At 43.8% G+C, this 18,571-nt stretch overlaps 1 protein-coding gene across 2 annotated transcripts in view; it reads left to right on the forward strand.

Moving 5' to 3' along the window:
* The first annotated feature begins 6,884 nt into the window (after window positions 1-6,884).
* Window positions 6,885-18,571, forward strand: part of BEAN1 (brain expressed associated with NEDD4 1) — a 52,731-nt gene continuing 41,044 nt past the window's right edge. The window contains exons 1-2 of one of the 2 annotated variants that reach the window (XM_059857752.1): window positions 6,885-6,982; window positions 8,194-8,268. In XM_059857752.1, the coding sequence (XP_059713735.1) occupies window positions 6,952-6,982; window positions 8,194-8,268 (106 nt within the window). In that variant the 5' untranslated portion in view covers window positions 6,885-6,951. Of the gene's footprint in view, window positions 6,983-7,148; window positions 7,215-8,193; window positions 8,269-18,571 lie in introns of those variants that run through there. The other variant, XM_059857753.1, reaches the window with a different exon arrangement.

Below are 18,571 nucleotides of genomic sequence, written 5' to 3' on the forward strand. Positions count from 1 at the left end.
GTACCACTCAATTGTTTCTATTTGGCTTCTGAAAAAAGTCAATTGTCCTTTCAAGTACTAAGGAACAAAAAAGTGGCTGTCCTAACTACAAATCACCAGCTCAGGGAGCCTGTGCCTTCCTTCCCTTTCAATTCCTTTCTCTTTTCCCAGCTACTCCATCATCATTTCCCTCTGCAGACAGCTGTACTGGCTCTGGCTCAGTTCTACCTTGAAGTGCTCAATTCACAACTGGTCCTTTATAATCTTACCAGCAATTTTGGGAACATCATGTTCTGTCCCAAGCCTACACAAAGGCTGACCAGAAATTGTTACAGTCTGAGGGCTGCAGCACCCCAGCCCCTCTGAGTTGATTTTGGTATCTCTTTATCAGTTTGTGCCACCCTGTTTGCATTAAACACCTTCCCACTGCATTAAACACCTGCCCAGGCTCTCCAAGTTTTACCCCAATTCACAGCACAACCTTTTTGTGTTGCAAACCTCTGGATCTGCTCCTTCTCCTTTGCTTTGCTCAGTTCCTTCTGTCCCCAAGCCTGCCTCGCATTTCTCTGCAAAGGAATTGCACAAGGCCCCTGACTGCCCTGGCTCCACCTCTCCACATCATTTATCACAGTGCTCCTCTCTCCTAGCACATGAACTCCTCTGCTCTTCAGGTTTTAAACTAATTGCCAGACTTCTTATCCTACTGCACATTTATTCCCACAGGGCAAAACTGTTAAACAAAAGAATAGGTTATACCCTTACTTTAACCATTATTAAATAGTTCATAAAAATACATGTCTCGTTTCAGGAGTGGTGCCAGTCTGTCAGGAAATATGGAGGAAGCTGATTTTTTTTTTTTCATGTTTCATATAAAATCTGTCTGTATTTGCATCCTTCCCTGTGCAAGTTCTTTTCTGTCACTGGTTTCTGCATCTCATGGCAGTTCCTCTGGGGCAGGAGCCTCCCAGGGCCTTATTCTACCCTCCCTTTTGCCAGCCCAATGCCATTTAAACCAAGCTGGGGTTGCACAAGGGTTTCATGAGCCCTAAGGTTTCTCCCCAAGCATTTTATCTCCAGTCTTCATCTCTTCCTTACTACCATGAAAAAGTTCACAGCTCCAGTGAGGAACTTTGCACCTCTGCTTATTTATAAAATTTTTATCATCTTCAGAGGCCCTGCAGATTTATAAACACTTCATAAATAAACTAGTAATAAAGTGGAGAGATACTGACTTGTGCATTCACTGGTAAAACACAAACCATGAATTATGGGGTTTGTACTTCAAGGTGAACAAAGTATTTCTTGTTAGTACACAACGCTGTCAGAGAGATAAAATCAATGCTGGGTCACAATTACACTTTGGGCTGCTGCCATGCTGCCTTTTCCTCACTTGTACTTCTGGTTTAGGTGAACAAAGGCATGGCTGGGTTCTCATTCTTGCCTGCACTAACAGCACTGCAGGGCTGTCTTCTCTGCCCTCTATCAAAAGCCTCTTTTAAAAACCTTCCTGAGAGTAAATGGCAAATACTTCATTTCAGTGTAAAAAAATAAGAACTAAATCATAAAACTGCCAACCTCTGTGAGGGCTACCCTGACCAGCAATCTTTTAAATAGTCAATAAACTACTCTGCAGTGTGGAGCTTCCTATCATTTCCCTTTTCTTTGCTCCTTCCTCTGACATCTGATGCACACACTGAGCTCTGCCAATACAGGATGGGGACTCCACCAAAAAAAACAGATTTTAAGCCTGGTTCCCCCCCAGGGCCATGGATACCCCTCACCTTAGGAACAGGCATATCCATGTTTCATGGGACACAGGTGGAGCTGATCATCCAAACAGGATTTCCAGCACCAAGTGCAACACCCATGTCAAAGAGTGGACCTACAACATAGAAAAGAGTTTTAATCATTCTGACATGCAGATTTACTGTTATTGCTGGTGGGAGTGGAGTTATCTTCTTTTAAATGCTGTGTATGACATAATTCAGTATTTCTTTCTATATATTTAGGTATATTTATAGTTCTGTATCTCCGGGGACACATATGCTACTATTTGTTAGTAATCCATTGGTCATCCTTAATTCTGAAAGTGCCATTAACCTTTATAACAAATTCATTCAAGGACCCATGGAAATAAACCCTGAGACTCTACATTCACCATCAGGTGCTCTAAGGTCTTTGAAAGGTCAACACAAAAAAAATTGCATACTTAGCTATAAATTTAATTAAAGAGTCAGAGAATGAGAGGGAAAAGAAGAATGAGATGAAATTTTCCATTCTACATCCTTAAAAACTGGCATGAGGAAGACTGAATGCATTTAGAGGTAATATTGGATTTTCAATAACAATCGTGGACCACATTATTTCTTATCATATATACAGATATTAAAAAAAATGTACAGCAGGCACTGACAGAATAACTCACCATCTTCTTCAAAAGTCTGCAAGCAGGTGAATAAATAAGAAACTAAATCTGGCCCCAGAGCCCAAAGGCACCTTTTGTTCCAGAGAATAGGACAGTTGACAAGCTAAAAATCAGAAAAACAGCCTCTGAGAATTTGGGCATGACATAAAATTCCTACAGAATCCTTTCCTGGCATGGTAGTTATAGAAAGAGAGCCTCTTCATTTCAGGTCTCATTCCTTTACATGGCAGGTAAAAGAACAGAACTTCTGCCTTTGGGTCTTCAGGCTGCTGTGAAATATTTGCTACTGATATGCTTCATCTGTATTAATAATTTAAAATTATTTTTCCTCTTGATGGATTTTATGCCTAAAGAACAAAAACACATGATTTAAAAATCTAGAAAATATTATTCAAAATAAATTTACCTGTCCTATAACTTCCAGCTGAAAAATTTTCTACAGTAAATGTATATCTTTAAAATTCCACCCTTTTCATTAAAATAGCTGTCAGCAAAGAGAAAATTCCTCTGTTAGTAAATCTACAATAAATCCAAACTCAGAAAGTATTTAAAGCCTGGCAAATATCTGTTTGTTTGAGTTTTTACAGAAAATTTGCAAACTTTTCCTTCAAAGGACTCTTGTTATTACATTTCAGAACCCAGGGAGCTGTGAAAGCATGAAATGCTTCCCACCAACCTCCAGAGCCTCGTTCCCTGACTTCCTTTGCTCTCAGCAGCGGGCAGAGTTTCACTGAGCTGGCTCCACCACACCGTGGAGACTCCAGCAAGGAATTCCCTGAGCCCAGAGCCTGGTGTAACCAGCTTTTCCAGCAGTGCCAGAGCACTGGCAATGCCCAGCCTGGTGTGACCAGCTTTTCCAGCAGTGCCAGAGCACTGGCAATGCCCAGCCTGGTGTGACCCGCTTTTCCAGCAGTGCCAGAGCACTGGCAATGCCCAGCCTGGTGTGACCAGCTTTTCCAGCAGTGCCAGAGCACTGGCAATGCCCAGCCTGGTGTGACCAGCTTTTCCAGCAGTGCCAGAGCACTGGCAATGCCCAGCCTGGTGTGACCAGCTTTTCCAGCAGTGCCAGAGCACTGGCAATGCCCAGCCTGGTGTGACCAGCTTTTCCAGCAGTGCCAGAGCACTGGCAATGCCCAGCACAGGGCAGGATGAACTGGCCCAAGGTGACACGAGGGCAGAAAGGTCTGCAGATTCCACAGCAGTGATGAAATCTCACTGCTTCCAGATTTTCCATGCAGAAAAGACTTCCCTGTTCCCACAATCGATTTTGCTCATTCTGAGGTGTTTTATCTATGACTAATTGTATAATCCAATTGATATTTATTTCATTGCCATCTTTTCCACAAAGCAAAAAAAAGATGCAGTGAACAGTATTCCCCCAAACATCTTGTATGAATACATAAAAATTCTCAGTAAAAAGTATCTCATTATAGCAGGAAAATTTATTTTGCCTTACAAAAATTGGCTACCAGACTGCAGCCTCCACTCAGCCCCAAGAATCCCAAAGCAAGCCCCAGGAGATGGGAAGCTGAGCCAAGGTCTGTCACTGTGCTGACAGCAGCGTTATAATGAAGTCCCTCGACTGGAGAAAATGTAAAATCATCCAAGAATAGAATTATCTGTCTGTGGTTTTTTTCCTTTATCAGTAAACTGGGCAACAGCCATGTTGGATAGCAACTCTGTGCAGCTCCATCCATAAGGAATACGATTCCAGACTTTAACTAAATCTGCTTGGGCTCCCCATCAGTCACACTCCCCATTTCTGTAGACTGGGAAAAAATGACAAGATGGCAAAATTCAGACTGGAACCACTCAGGTTCACACAGGCACTGCCTTGGTCTCCCCTGCTCTGTGATGTCCCAAGAAGGACAAACTAACCCAAAGTCAATAGATAGGAGCAGCAGGAATACTGAATAGTTTTTTTTTTTGTTCCAGCTCTCCCAAATGGCATCAATAAGCAAACTCCTATGTGTTAAATCATTTATTTGTGGCAAGTTTTCTTTAATACAAATCTGTTTTACCAAAACAGAAAAGCAGATGCTACCAGAAGAAACAACTAATGATGTAAACTACCTAAAGTATCCCCATGACACAACACAGCACTGCTGCACTGGCTGTGCAAACACAAATCTGGCCCAAGTCCCACTCCACAGCCAGGTTCCACTCAGCTGCACAGAATAAGGAGCAAAACAGGAAAGTCTAAAAGCTGAAAAACACACAGGAAAAAGGGTAAAAAACGACCCCATCTCCATATGCATGTGATGCAGATTTGGAAATCAGCGGGGTGAGCAAAGCCCACACCATGCCAGTCCACTGCAGCTGGGCACAGCGGGTACTGCTGGTTCCAGAGGTTCCCCTCAGCTGTGGGGATGTTCCTGCAGGCTCTGATGGATCCTGCTGGGCACTGTGCTGTCTGACCCAGAAACAAATGTTCTCTGTCTAAGAAGCAGTTGCAACTCCTACTGCAGCAAAAGGACAACTCTCACAGAAAGGGCTCTAAATCCAAGCTGAGAGATTTCTTCAGAACTGCAAACACTGAGCAATTCCCCTGCATCCAAAGTCAGTAAGGCACGTTCCACAACTTGTGAGCTTATTTAATTGTCTGAGCATGGATATCTCAGTCAGACTTAAGACCCCAAGTCTGTCAGGACTAAACTTAATACTGATACTGTGAGTAAATGTGAGGTGCCATTGAACAAAGATGTCATCACGAAAATTCTAAGAATTACTAAACATTAGGAATTCCTGAACTTTAAAGTGGAGAAAATATTTGGATATCTTAAAGAGCAGCATTACACACACATGATTCTTGACAGGCAGAACGAGGCCATGGGGTATGTAACCAAAACCCAAGAGACAGAAAATCAGATTTTCTCTGTGTGTACAGATTCACACCTTCATGCCATAACCAAACAACAAAGACCCCTAAAAGGAAGCCATGCAGTTTCCATTTATTGAAATTATAAACGAGGAGTCTTTCAAGGAGTCAGATGTTTTGAGGAGTTGAAGAAATTTATTACAAGGTAACTTCTGCAGCAGCATTCTAAGGGATTTTAGGGTACCAAGATACTATAGTTTTGGCAACAGGTACAGGTTTCTGTGATCCATAAGGAAACACACCTGTAAATTCCCATAAACCCCCATTTCAATTGCCTTAGACTCCCTTAATGCTCGCCTGGATTTAAGAAGAAAAGCAAATAAAAAGAAGGTGATCAGTAACAGCATGAAACTTTTTACCAGGGAGTCCACGTTTTACATAGACTCCAAACTTCATGACAGCTCTGCATCCATCACTGCTAAACAACAGAGAAGCTGAACAGCCTAAATACTGACAGCAAAGCCGTTCTGATGGCGAGAACTTGCTCTCCAGGCTACAAAACTCCTGAAGGGAGGTTGTGGTCAGGTGGGGTCGGTCTCTTCCACCGGGCAGCATTCACAGAACAAGAGGACACAGTCTCAAGCTATGTCAGGGAAGGTATAGGTTGGATATTAGGAAAAAGTTTTTCACCAAAAGAATAATAAAGTACTGGAATGCTCTTCCCAGGGAGGTGGTAGAATCACCATCTCTGGATGTGTTTAAAAAAAGACTGGACATGGCACTTGGTACTGCAGTCTAGTTGAGGTGTTAGGGCATAGGTTGGACTCGATGATCTTAGAGTTCTCTTCCAACCTCATTATTCTGTGATTCTGTGAAAACCACCCAGGGACAGGGAAGTAAAGAAGGCTCTTTAGCTCCAGCTCCACATCCCTACAAGCAGGATCAGTGGGACCTCTCTGCATGTCCTGCGGAGCTAATGAGTGCGTGGGTTACAGAAACTGCCCGTGGAACTTGGATCATGAAAAACCCCAAACTGCTGACAGAACATCCAGAAAAGCAGCCTCACTTCACACATTCTTTACCTCAAAAGCTAATGATGCTTTTCCTAGAGGTAAACAACCAGTTATGAAAGCTCATACTCTTCAGTTCCTGCTGCAGCCCTGTTCCCCCTGTATCCAGCACGAGGGCATTTATCAAGCACAGTGAGAAAAGTCCCCAAGACCCTGGTGACAAGTAAATGTTACTCTTGTAAAGTGGATTTAGCTCTCGCTTGGACTGCAAGGCTACATCCTCCGGCTAGCCCCCATCCAGCCCCGGAGAATTATATCCTCCGCACAGCCGAATAATCCCGTCCATCCCCGTGGGTTTACTCCAGGCAGTCCCTCCCTTCCAGCCCAAGTGCTGGGCTGGACTCGGCTTTCCGGAGCCGCTATCCGCCTCCAGCTCCGCATGCAGGCAGCGAATCTCCGCAGCAGCCCCGGTACCGCCGCCCGCCGCTGCCGGGCGCTGCCGCAGGAGGGATGAGCAGCGGGGTCAGCCCCGGCGTGTGCGGCCCCGGGCCCGCCCGCGCTGCCCCCGGCATGTGCGGCCCTGCCCGCGGGGCGGGGGTCACCCGCCCCCCAGCCCCCAGCCCCGGGGCCGCCGGCTCCGGCCCGGCCCCGCTCCGGCCCCGCGCACGGCAGGAGGCGGCGGGGCCCCGCCGGCCCCCGGGGAGCCGCGGCGGGGGCGGATGGAGACAGCGGGCACGGCGGCGGGCTGGGGTAAGGCAGGGCAGGGCGGCATGGGGGAAGGTACGGGCTGAGCCGGGATGGGCAAAGGCGGCAGCCGGGGGAAGGCAGGGGCTGAGCCGGGATGGGCGAAGGCAGGGGCTGGAGCTGAACCGGGCTGAGGGGAAGCAGGAGCCGGGGCGGGCTGGGGAGAGGCAGGGGCTGAGATGGGGAAAGGCAGAGCCTGAACCGAGCCGGGGAATGGCAAGAGCCGAGTCGAGCCGGGGTAAGGAAGGAACCAAGCTGGGGAAAGGCGTGAGCCGGGGGTAAAAGGCAGGGGCCGAGCCGTGCGGGGTAAAGCAGGGGCCGAGCCGGCTGAGGCAGGCTCTGAGGGGCCGATCCTGGTGGGGCAGGCTCTGAGGGGCCGATCCCGGGGGAGGCAGGCTCGGAGGGGCCGCGGGAGCCCGTGGGTTGCCGCCCAGCCGCGGGTGCAGAGTGCGGGGATCCCACAGCCCAAAGGACCCTGCCCGAAACTTTGTGTGGGCCGGCTCCCCTCCGGAGAAGGGAGCAGCCCCTTCCCGACCGGGCAGGGCAGGGCAGGGCAGGGCAGCGCCGAGACCCCGAGCCGAAGTCTGTGACACTGCGAGCGACTCTCGCGAATCAGGCTTTAAATCCTCGTCTGCATTAGCAAACGAGCTTTAGATTTCTTTTTAGAAATCTAAAGATTTGGTTATTTAGGACACGTTTTACTCGTGTGCATTTTGTTGCCTGTAAATATAAATCTTTGAAGAGCGAGTTATAAATATTAAAGCCTAAGTGCATAGGGGGAGTATGTGTATCAGATTTTAGACTAAATTTATTCCAACCCAGTTTGGTACACACATGCATTCAAACTGCACTCACACAAATCAGGGAAGTTATTTGGTTTTACAGTGGTAGGTGCCTGTTTCAGAGACTGGTGAATGACTTAACAATAATTAGCATATTTATATAACATATTGTTGTTTATACGTGGGATTTAGAATCTGAGAGGCATTAGTATCATTTCCTGAACAGGAGGGATTCCTAGAAGTATGAAGCAATGGCTTGTTTGGCGTTTTCCCCCCACTTGAGCTACAGCTGTGTGTGCGCTCAGGGTTTGAGATGTGCAGTCCTGCCCAGAGAGAGCTGGTGAACCTTAACTCAACATACCTTCAACTCACATCTGGTACCAAACAAAACCAAACTGCTATTAAGGACCTTTCTCTTCATTTTTCCCTTTTTAGTTATTTTCTTCCATCTTCCTCTCATCTCTGGAAGCTCTGTCAGTATTGGGATAGGCAGCAATTATTCCAATCTCCGTAAGTAATCTCTTTTTCTTTTTTTTTTTTTAAACTGTATTATTGGCATGTTTTGCAGTCATGTATAGCTGCAGAAATAATATATTTCAAGTTCTCTAGCAGATAAACATCAATCCAGTAATAAGCAAATAGCTTCCTGACTGAGAAAAAACTGAGTTAACAGAAATGTCCTTAACCTTGTCATCTTTAGGCAGACCAAAGTCCCAGAAATGACAGAATTGTCTGGAATAAAGGACCATAAAATTTAGTATCAGGTACAAGTACTTCAATATTTTATTTTAAAAAAAATCTTCCTTTCAGCATTTTCTCCCACAACAGCAAACTAGCAAATTGACAAATGGAGCACACTGACATCAGTCAAAATTTATATCATTTTGGCACTCACTAGTAAAACAAATGTGGCTAAAAATTACTTCCAGTCATTGAAATAAAACAATTCCTGACATTTTACTTCCTTCTGCTCTCCTTTTTATGACTGCCTTTTGTAGTTATTACATGAAGGTTTTTTGAAAAAGAAATGCAGCATTAAAGGAGCCAATTATCCTCATGTCACTAGTCCTATTTTGGCAGAAAACCACATGCACACACGGAAGCAGGGCAACACGTCCAGTGTCTTGGATGGAAGAATGCATAATGAAAAAAATACACAACAATTAAACCCACCAAGAGCCCTCCTGGAGCAAGGGCTGCAGCTCAAGAAAAGCTCTACTGGAATGTTATAATCAGACTGTGACTTTGTAACACTGTTCATGCCCATCATGGCTGAGAAATCCTGCAATTAAAGGTGCAGTTTAAAGGAATAACAGACAAGAACTTCCCTTAGTTTACTTTGGAACATACATGGAGGAACACAGAGACAGCTATCATTCACAGACTGGAAATCACACCCATTTTAATGTTTGCTGTCACAACCTATTGTGACAGCAAACTTGGAGAAGTTATTCGTAGAGTCAGAACCAGCTTCTGGCCACAGTAGGGATTTTTAGGATCTATCCTAAGATAACTTTGGTAATTGAGAGCAGAGTTTGGTTGATAAAGGTGAAGACAGTGCAAAACCAAGTAAATGCCAATTGCTGTCTTTCAGATTGTCTGGTAATCCCTCCAACTCCTCCAAAACACCACATTAAAGCTGGGCTGAAGAGCAACTGCAAAATCAGTAGCTGCTGCCTAATAGATGCCCAGCTGGGCATCACCCAAGCCACAGAAATACATAATAGCAGTACAAAAATGTGGACATTGGTACAGCTGCATTGGCAGTCCCCTCATTTGTTAGGGAGCTGCCGGTGGGCTTGGCAAGAAAATCCCTATGCTGGTGTTGTTACAGGTCAATATTGCAAAAAGAATGCTGAGATTATTTTCCCCTAGAAACACTGGGTTTACCTAATGCACAAAGTGTTGTTTCCCAGCACTTCACTGCAGGACAGCTTTGTATTTTATTTGGTTTAGATCAGCAGAGTTCTGTAATAGAACAATTGCAGCAACCAGTTCAGAGGAGTCTGAGGATTGCTCTCATTTCTACAGGTGCCTACAAAATTAAGTGGTTTTCCTTCAGCCTTAACTGAGTCCAGCTAAGCCAGGCCTGACAGTCTGGCCCTCTCCAAAAGGGCTCTCAGCTTTAATTCTTGCAATGCCTAGGCTCTGAAATGTTCCACTGACAGGAACAGATGACATAACCACAGCACAGGTGGCATTAGCCACAAGTGAAGCCGTGGCTCATGGGATGCTTTTACAGCAAATGTGAAGAGACCGGAGTTAGGCTGAGCTGTTTGGAGGTACCACAGGAAGGAGACTCCACAGTGGCCTCTGTAGAGTTCCTGTAGGCCAGGTACCAGACCTGTTTGCTGCCCAAACACTGAATTTCCTAAGCAAGGGCAAAGGCCCAGGAGTGCAGCTCTGCCCATACAGAGTCAGCTGAGCCTGGAGAGTCCTGGACAAAGGGGAAAAGTCACCCAAACAAAGTCCAGGTAAGAGAACACTCAGGGATGGAGCCCAGGGACTTCAACTGGGCCAACACAGAGCCAAGGTGGGCTGACAGGGTCAGAGTTTAACAGAACTTCCCAATCAGAAATAGAATTTGTTTTGACATTGCTTTAGGTGTTTCTTTCTGAGAGAAACATTGGATTTTCTTTGCAAAGTGTTTCTGGGTTTTAGTCAGCTGTGTTTGGATGATTGGTTGGTTTTCAGAATAAAAAGTCAGATTTATCTCTAGAAAATAATGACAATGAATATAAATTATTAATCAGGAGTCATGAACCTCAGTCAGTGTTTCAAATGCTTAAATGAAGGGGTCCAAATACTGTCAGAGAAGTAAAAAGGCAGAAAAATTGTTCTGTGCAAACTGCCTTCCCTTTCTGCATGTGCCTACCTCCTCCACCTCCTTCCCAGCACTTCTGAGATTTATCTCTGAGGAAATTGGTTGTAGACACAAGTAAAAGCAATCAAACCAACTGATTATTCAATCAATTATGCAGATTGCCAATACATATGTGGTATTATAAAAAGACAGTTATCTCCAGCTATTTAGTGACTCTGTGTATTCAAATGTTACAGGATAGTCCAATTCCACTACATCCCTGCTTTTATATATAAGAGCACAAGGAATGTCCAGAGATATGTAAAATATTCATTTGCAGGCATGAATGACGAAAACCAAAGCTTTAAAATGTACAAACAGCATTTCCAAATCCAGCACTAAGGTTCCTGTCTTAGAATCTTTACAGAGTCTACAGACTTTTCCTAACTAAACAGAATTCTCTCACCAAACCAAGAAGGAACAGAAGCATTCCTACTGTGGCTCTCTGTTCACAAATTCCCACCTAAGACAGGCCCAGGGGACACCTCCAGAAGGGAAAAGTGCAGAAAGTCCTCATCCTGGAATCAGTAGAAGCACCTTGGAGGCTGTCCCTCAGCATCTGGCTCAGGGACAGCAGAAGAGCACAGCTGGCTGCCAGCTGTGCTGCCACTAACTCCAGCACTGAGAGCTGCACCCTGAGACCTCAGGACAACAGTGAAAGGTGAATAAACTTCTACTCATAAAAAAGGAAATCTTTCTGCACACAGCAAGAATAAAATGCCCTCTCCACTGGGACTCTGCACCCTTGAAGGCAAATCCTGTCTTTTTCCCACTCCAAACTCAGCCAGTTTAGTGCAGTTGTCTGAGGCACAAAAACAATTTCCAATGATAGGAAGCACAACATCAGCAGGAACATAACAGCACATGCCCAGGCACAGAGCCCAGTGCCTCAGTCCAAACCAGGGAAGAGACTGGGTGATTTGGGTTCTGTACAAGCACCTCCAGGAGTTCTCCTGGCCGTCCCAGATTTGAGACATGCAGAAAGACTGGAGATTGTTTCCAGCTTTGGTGGGAGCTGCTGGCTTGGGGAGTTCCAGAATGCCAGGAGTTTAAGAGAGAGCCTGACAGATCTGCAGCCAGACTTGTGCACAGCATCCCCTTGCACATGTGGGATGCCTTAAGAAGTGTCAGTGATCAAGGCACCAACATGCACCACCCATTATCAAAAATGCCAGATAACCACATAGGTATGTGGTGCCAGACACTGAGGGACATGCACTGCAGTTGCCCCCTCTTAAGTGCACAGCATAATCTGCTCTTTTCTTCCTTCATTCTATTTCTTTTCCTAGTGTGGATGTTTTCTGAAGCAGGCAAAGAGGTTCCCATCTCCTTTTCCTTAAGAGTTTACCCCATATCTCCCTACAGTTTTCCACATTGCACTTCATGTTTTAATGACTCCAGCTGGGCAGGAGGGAAGGATGCTGAAATACCTCCAGAACCACACCTTGGAATCTTTTGTTCCTCTCCTCCACTAAGTAATAGCCAGCATCTTTCTGCCATCAATTTACTTTATGATGGCTTGAAATCATCTGTTACATGAAGAATAATTTTTTCACCTTTTAAATGGAATCTGTACTGGGAAGGGATCCATTTCTCTCCAAGCCTGACAGTTTCTCATCCTCCTGTATGAGGATGTAGGCTGACAACTCCAATTCAATTATTTCCATTATGCCTACTAACTTAATTCTTTCATTTCAAGCAGCTTATCCCAACTCACACTTCTCCACTCGAAATAATAGATTAGGAAATGATAGCTGCATAGTTCCCATGCACCTGCATTGCAGACATGCAGAGTCTAGTCCAAACTTGCTCTCTAGCAAATAAATAAAATGATGCTTCAGTTTTTGGAGAGGATCTCATCAAGCTGCTACAAGCAGCTCTGTCAAGAAACCTCTCAGAAGGGAGCTTTGGTTTAGATCTTGTTTGAGCTGTGTTCAGGTACATGCCCAGATACCTTTATGCAGAGCATCTCTCCAGGAGAGGTGGACTCCTCTCTAAAGCTTCCTTACAGTCTCTGTCCTCAGATGTTTTGAAGACTTGCCCTCCAGCTCAGAGCTGGCAGAAGCAATTCAGCTGGCTTTGACAGCATTTATGCAAACTGGGATTTTAGCTCCAAGACTTAATGCATTTCTTGCTGGAACTTCCTGAAATACCCCTGACTTCTTTCTTGTTTCAAATGACATTATATAACATAGGGAAGCCTACAGTCCTCAAGAACCTGTGTGAAGATAATTCACTGAAGGACATTCCAGCCAAAGCCCCATGATCTCTGTCTACTCTTAATGCGAATTGTTCTTCTATGACACTTTGTTTCTGTGAGCTCTTTAATTCTAAGTTTCTTATCTTTTAATTGCTCTTTTTAGTTGCAAACATGTTAATCCCTCTGTTTCCATCTTTAAAATGAGGATTTGTCTTTCAGCAATTGTTTTTGCCTTCATTGACAAGTAATCTTTATTAGTTTTGTGGTTTAAGAAAAGCAGCTTTGTAATCATCTGATCTTCACAGGTTTTCAGCTTCCAGCTTTATTTTGATTTAGCTGCAAAATTGCTACAAGATTACTTCTACGTAGAAGCCCCACTAGAACTGAAACTTAATCACTCTAGATTCTGCACAAAACAACTGGCCTTGTCCTTTCTGATGACAGGTATCTAGAAAACAGAAGGTGGGCAGAGGAAAAAAAAGGCTGTCAGAAAAGTAAATTGCTTTAAATTACACAGGAACTTAAGGAGAAAGCCTGGCTCTCCTGGCTGCTGGGTTGGTGTCTGCCCATTCCCTGCCACTGACTCTTGCTAACAAGAGAGAATTCTCTGAGTTCTGTTTCCACTTACTGAGAACCTGCAGTGGTTTTTATGATTAGATGACAAATGATGTGTTTCTAGAAATTTTCAAACCAGGTTTCCTTGTTGTCACCTCAGTGTATTGCCCTGAAACTTGCTCCAAGGGCAGTGGTTACACAGGGAACCACAGGACCCTCACTCCCTGGGCAGCAGAGAAAGGGAAAAGCCCTGCTGCCTTGACCAGACAATAAAAGCTCTGAGAGGTAAATTAACTGTGGGATTTATTTTATTTTATTTTATTTTATTTTATTTTATTTTATTTTATTTTATTTTATTTTATTTTATTTTATTTTATTTTTTATTTAAAGACAAAATGCTGCTTTATTGCAGCAGCCATGTTGACAAGTAGCCCAATATCCAGTCACTGTAATTCCAGCTCTGCCTCAGAGACACATCCAGCAAGAAATGTGAATCCAGAGATTTCTGATTTGGCCTGGAACTTGGTGCTAAGGGAGGAACACACACTCTGCAAAGAGAAGCAAAAAGGAGGAGCTATTTGGAGTGATTTTTGTGCATCATTTGAAGAGTACATCAAACTGCACTAATGATCACTCTTCTCACAGTAAACACATTTGTGGAATCAGATGTTCTCTTAGAAAGAATGTGGGACATTTAATAGTAGACTGAAAACAGTTCCAATGCATCCTGCTGAGTGCTCTGGCTGAACAGCACATCTCTGAGCAGCAATCCCAACCAGAAATGCCCAGGTGTTTAGGGAGAGCACAAAATCAAAATATCACTAATACTTTTTAACTACACAGACAATTTTATAAAATACTTTCCTTTTAGAACAGTACAATCCTAAATGGAAACATGAGTGGAAGCTGCACTTTTGCCACTTGATCCTATTAAACAATCTGAAAGATATCTGAAAACCTGATAGCTAAAAATAGAAAAAATCCCTTAATTCAGAGCTTTATTTCTGTGCTTCTGATAAGAAAACAAACAAACAAACACATTTCTACTGAAGCAAGCTGTAAACTGGAAATGTTCCTAAAGTTGGAGACATAAGATCTGCAACTCCTAAGGAGAGCTGCAGCATCTGTAGAGGTAAAAACAAAAACTTTTCCCCAGCTTTTCAAATTATGATTCCCAAATACAGCCAAGGACAATGGGGTAAAATGCAGGGATAAAAGTGCTATCAAGGTACTGTAGTAGTACAGAAATGACATCCTGGGTCTGTGCTCTGGTTTAAGGTTATTGTACTTTCCTGTACTTGCCATCAGTGCAAAAGTACTGAGGAACTGGTGGACACAAGAAGTCACCAGAGATGAGAACTGTCTTGCTTATATTGTGTTTGGCACAAGTTTCTATGTCATGCTCATCTTGATCATAGATGCAGAGCATTAAACATCAACCCAGCCTGGGCCATGAGTGGTTCATTCAATATCACTCACTGGCTGTGGTGACAACTGGGTACCCACTTCAGCAGAGACACAATTCAGGGGACATGTGGCTAAAAAATTGGTATTACTGACAGAGGAAAACTAGCTGCAAACTATTACCTTTTATTACTGTATTTTAATATTGATGCAGATTAGTTTTCAACTTGTGAGTCAATTTTTTTGCATCACATCTATATAATATGGCCCCTTAGCCTAAATTTGACATGGCCATTGTGATGTTCCTAAGTTACCAGTTTCCACTTGCTAAATCCATCAATTGTGGGCTGATTTAGAATCCAAACCCTGCACCCCATTGCATGGCCCTCTCTGATGGGAGCAGGTGAAGAACAGAAAGGGCTCTTCTGAGAGAGGCTTCTTAGCTCCTGTCATCCAGAGGAAAAACGTGTTTCAAATCAATTTTAGTTTTAAAACATGCTTTGAAGACAAAATACCTTTTGGCTGCATGTACTGGGACAGAAGGATCACCCTGGGAAGTAATGCATTTTTCCAGCAGTGAAACAATCAGTCCCAAATTTTCATTGCAAAGAACTGAAAGCTCATTATTTGCTGAGTCAGTTTGTGATGCCTCTGTCCCTGCCTGCTGGCTGTGCCTCACTCTCTTCCTCAAAAGAACACTGACATTTTTAGTCTTCATCATTTTGGGGATTATTTTAGAGCTCCCTTTGAGAACAGAGAGGACATTTGTATCATCTGGGTTCACAAAACACATAATTTGCACTTGCTACAGCTGGGATAGGTTTGCACACCCATTTTTTAACCATCATTGTACCCCACTGCTTCTCAGTCCAAAGGACTGCCCAATTGGACCTGCCCATGTAATGTTTTACAGTTTACAGTCTGAATCCCTGAGGCTAACAGAACATCACTGTGGCTTTCTGGTGTTCTCACAAAGGCCAGATCCCAAAGTGACTTCCCCAGTTCCACAACAGCTGGCAGCACACAAAGCACAGCATTACCTCATGGGACATGAGGTGTTTGGGTTAGAGTGACCTTCAAAGTGGAGCCAGTGAAGTGGTGACAGGTAAAACAGGAATTTTATGTTGCAGGAACTGTAGAGAATTTTCAAATGTCCAAAAATTGGTGACATCACAGCCAGTGGTTGAGGAGAGTTGTGCTGAACTGGTAAAAACGGGTACAGGGAAGAAGATACAAAAGGGTGTAAACTGGAGCAACTTCATAGAGGTTTAAAATCATTAGGGCAACTTTGAACTAGATTAGGAATTAAACAGATTTATGGAAGATACCACCAATTACTTACATATGACAATTAATATGACAATTATTACCAGGACCAATTACTCCAGTAAATTTACTAAAAAATTATTTTTTCCCTTTGCATCATTTTTCTGTTTGACATTTGCAATGACTGTGTAACCAGTCCAACACCAATAAAAGTTGTTTCCATTCACACAAGGACTACCCTTGGCACCACAAAGTATTATTGCTTAGCAGCTGCTTCTATCATTTTATTAACTCTCAGAGAAACCCCAAAACCAACAAAGCAACAAACAAACAACACCCTTAAAAAAACCCACAAACAAACAAGCAAAACACCCCACACCCAGACAGGAACTCCCACAAGGTTAATTGTTGGGAATTCCATGCCATTTTACCTGGAATTGTCTGAGATGCCTGCCAGAAATGCAGAGGCTGTTTGGGAGGTGCAGCACGATGTTCTGAAGGTACACAGTGATCCTGGGAGGTGGCAGAGCTGCCAGGTGCAAGGGCCCAGGCTGAGATTTGCTGTGGCAGTGTGGCAGTGCTGGTGATGTTTATGAACTGGGGACACTGCCATCTGCCCCTGGAGCAGCTGTGCAGGAGATGAAATCAGGAGCAATTACCCAAAGTGTAGGATTTTGCAGCTGTAAAGGGTGACAAAAGGTTCCAAATTAAAAATCCTGGAGAGCTAACCAAGCTCATGTAGCAGCAGTGCCTGTGCTCTGCTGGGTGGCAGCCTGCACCTCTGAGCCTGTGTGCTCTTCAAGCTGGACCTGAACCTTTGCTTGCCCCTGGAATGTTTTAGATTGTTCACATAAAGTAGCCTGGATACAACCTGAATTCATAATACTCTGCTGAAAATTAAAGCTGATTTCCAAAGAATCTTTCTGCACAAAGTTCTGCCTTACCAAACTTAAAAATATTTATTTAGTCATTAATGAACTATTTTCTGTCTGGTTTACTTCTCTCTTTCTTTATTGGAAGACTCTACATGTGTCAGTGCACACTCAGATGCACTTGTCATACAATTATTTGCATTTTTGTACCATCCAAACAAGATCACCTTCAATAGCTCTTTGGGTGAAAAGGGAAAAAAATATAAAATAATCTATTCTTTCAATTATGTGGGAAGTTTTTATCTCTCTTTTCCTGAAGAATTTTCTGACTTCCTGATCTCCATAATTCTGTTTGTTCCATATAGTAAATAGATTTGTAACCTAAGAAACTGGAATGTATTTACATGATAAGTTCTTTTTTCAATTATTTGCTCAATGGTTTGGATGGTTCAGTGGGACAGTGAAATTCCATGGGATATTTTGTACTGTGAAGTGTAAAACACACAAGAAAACCCCATATACTTCCTTTCACAGAGATGCCCCAATTCCCATTAAACTTTGTGTCATGCAGCTGCTGTTTGAATGTTGATGGGTGTGAAAAGCCAAACTGCTGCTGCTGCAGGCAAACCCTCAGAGCTTTTGGCATGGGAAGAGGTGGCCCTGCTCAGATGTGACAAGTGACACCAGTCCTACCCACACTCCCATTTCTCATGCAAATATATTTTGTACAGGTGAATATTAGCATGACCTGAAACTGCTTTTCTGGCTGTTAGCATCTCTGCTTTGAGAGGAGGAAATGTCTGTTCATTGCTGTCTGTGTGCATAAAGATAAAAGGAACCCCAGTGCACTATCAAAGGACAAGAGAAAATTACTTTTTTCCTTTCTCTAGGCAGAGAGGAGTAATTCAGTTTTCTACTCGGCCCCCCAAAATCAACAGTAGCCCTGGGACACGTCTTCAGTCATTTAACTGAGGGGCCAGTAAAACATTTGGCTTCAGGCAGAGCTGCTGACCCTGCTGGATAGGATTTCATGTCTGTAAGCCAACCCTGAGTTTATGTCTCCATAAATTCACCCAAGGCTTTCTTAAGAGTATTGAAAAAATCCTTCCCCACTGTATCAGACTCAGTTCCTACCCTTAATTGTCAAATTGGAAAGGGACCATGACAGAGTTATTCTTACACCTAAGGAGGTCTTAATCCAGTCTTTCAGGTTTATGGAAGATAACAGATCTCTTTTTTCCCCATTTAACCATTCTGAGTGTTCACCTGGGGTGAAGATGCATTGTTTTGCTTTGGGCGTTCAAGCACATCAGGCAGCCAGAAGGCTCAGAGGCACCTCAGCCTTGTGATTTCCCTGGTGTGCTTCACCTGGACCTCCTCTGGCTCAAACCCACAGAAAATGCCCAGAACAGCAGGACAGGAAGGGTTTGTTTCAGTCTGAGACCCTTTTCAGGTCTGACAAAGCAGAAAGAGCTGTCATCCAGCCGAGCCTTTCAAAAGCAGCAGGACTGACTTTCAGAATTAATTGCTTGTTACACAATCATCCATTGTTTCTCCTCCTTTCAGATGAACTGAGCCTTCTGCTGAGTAAAAATGAACCACACTGTGGTGACAGACTCTGCCTCTTACACTGGCTATGCTGTCACTAGAAGG

Source organism: Haemorhous mexicanus, chromosome 12 (genome assembly GCF_027477595.1).
Source record: "Haemorhous mexicanus isolate bHaeMex1 chromosome 12, bHaeMex1.pri, whole genome shotgun sequence".
Classification (NCBI taxonomy): domain Eukaryota; kingdom Metazoa; phylum Chordata; class Aves; order Passeriformes; family Fringillidae; genus Haemorhous; species Haemorhous mexicanus.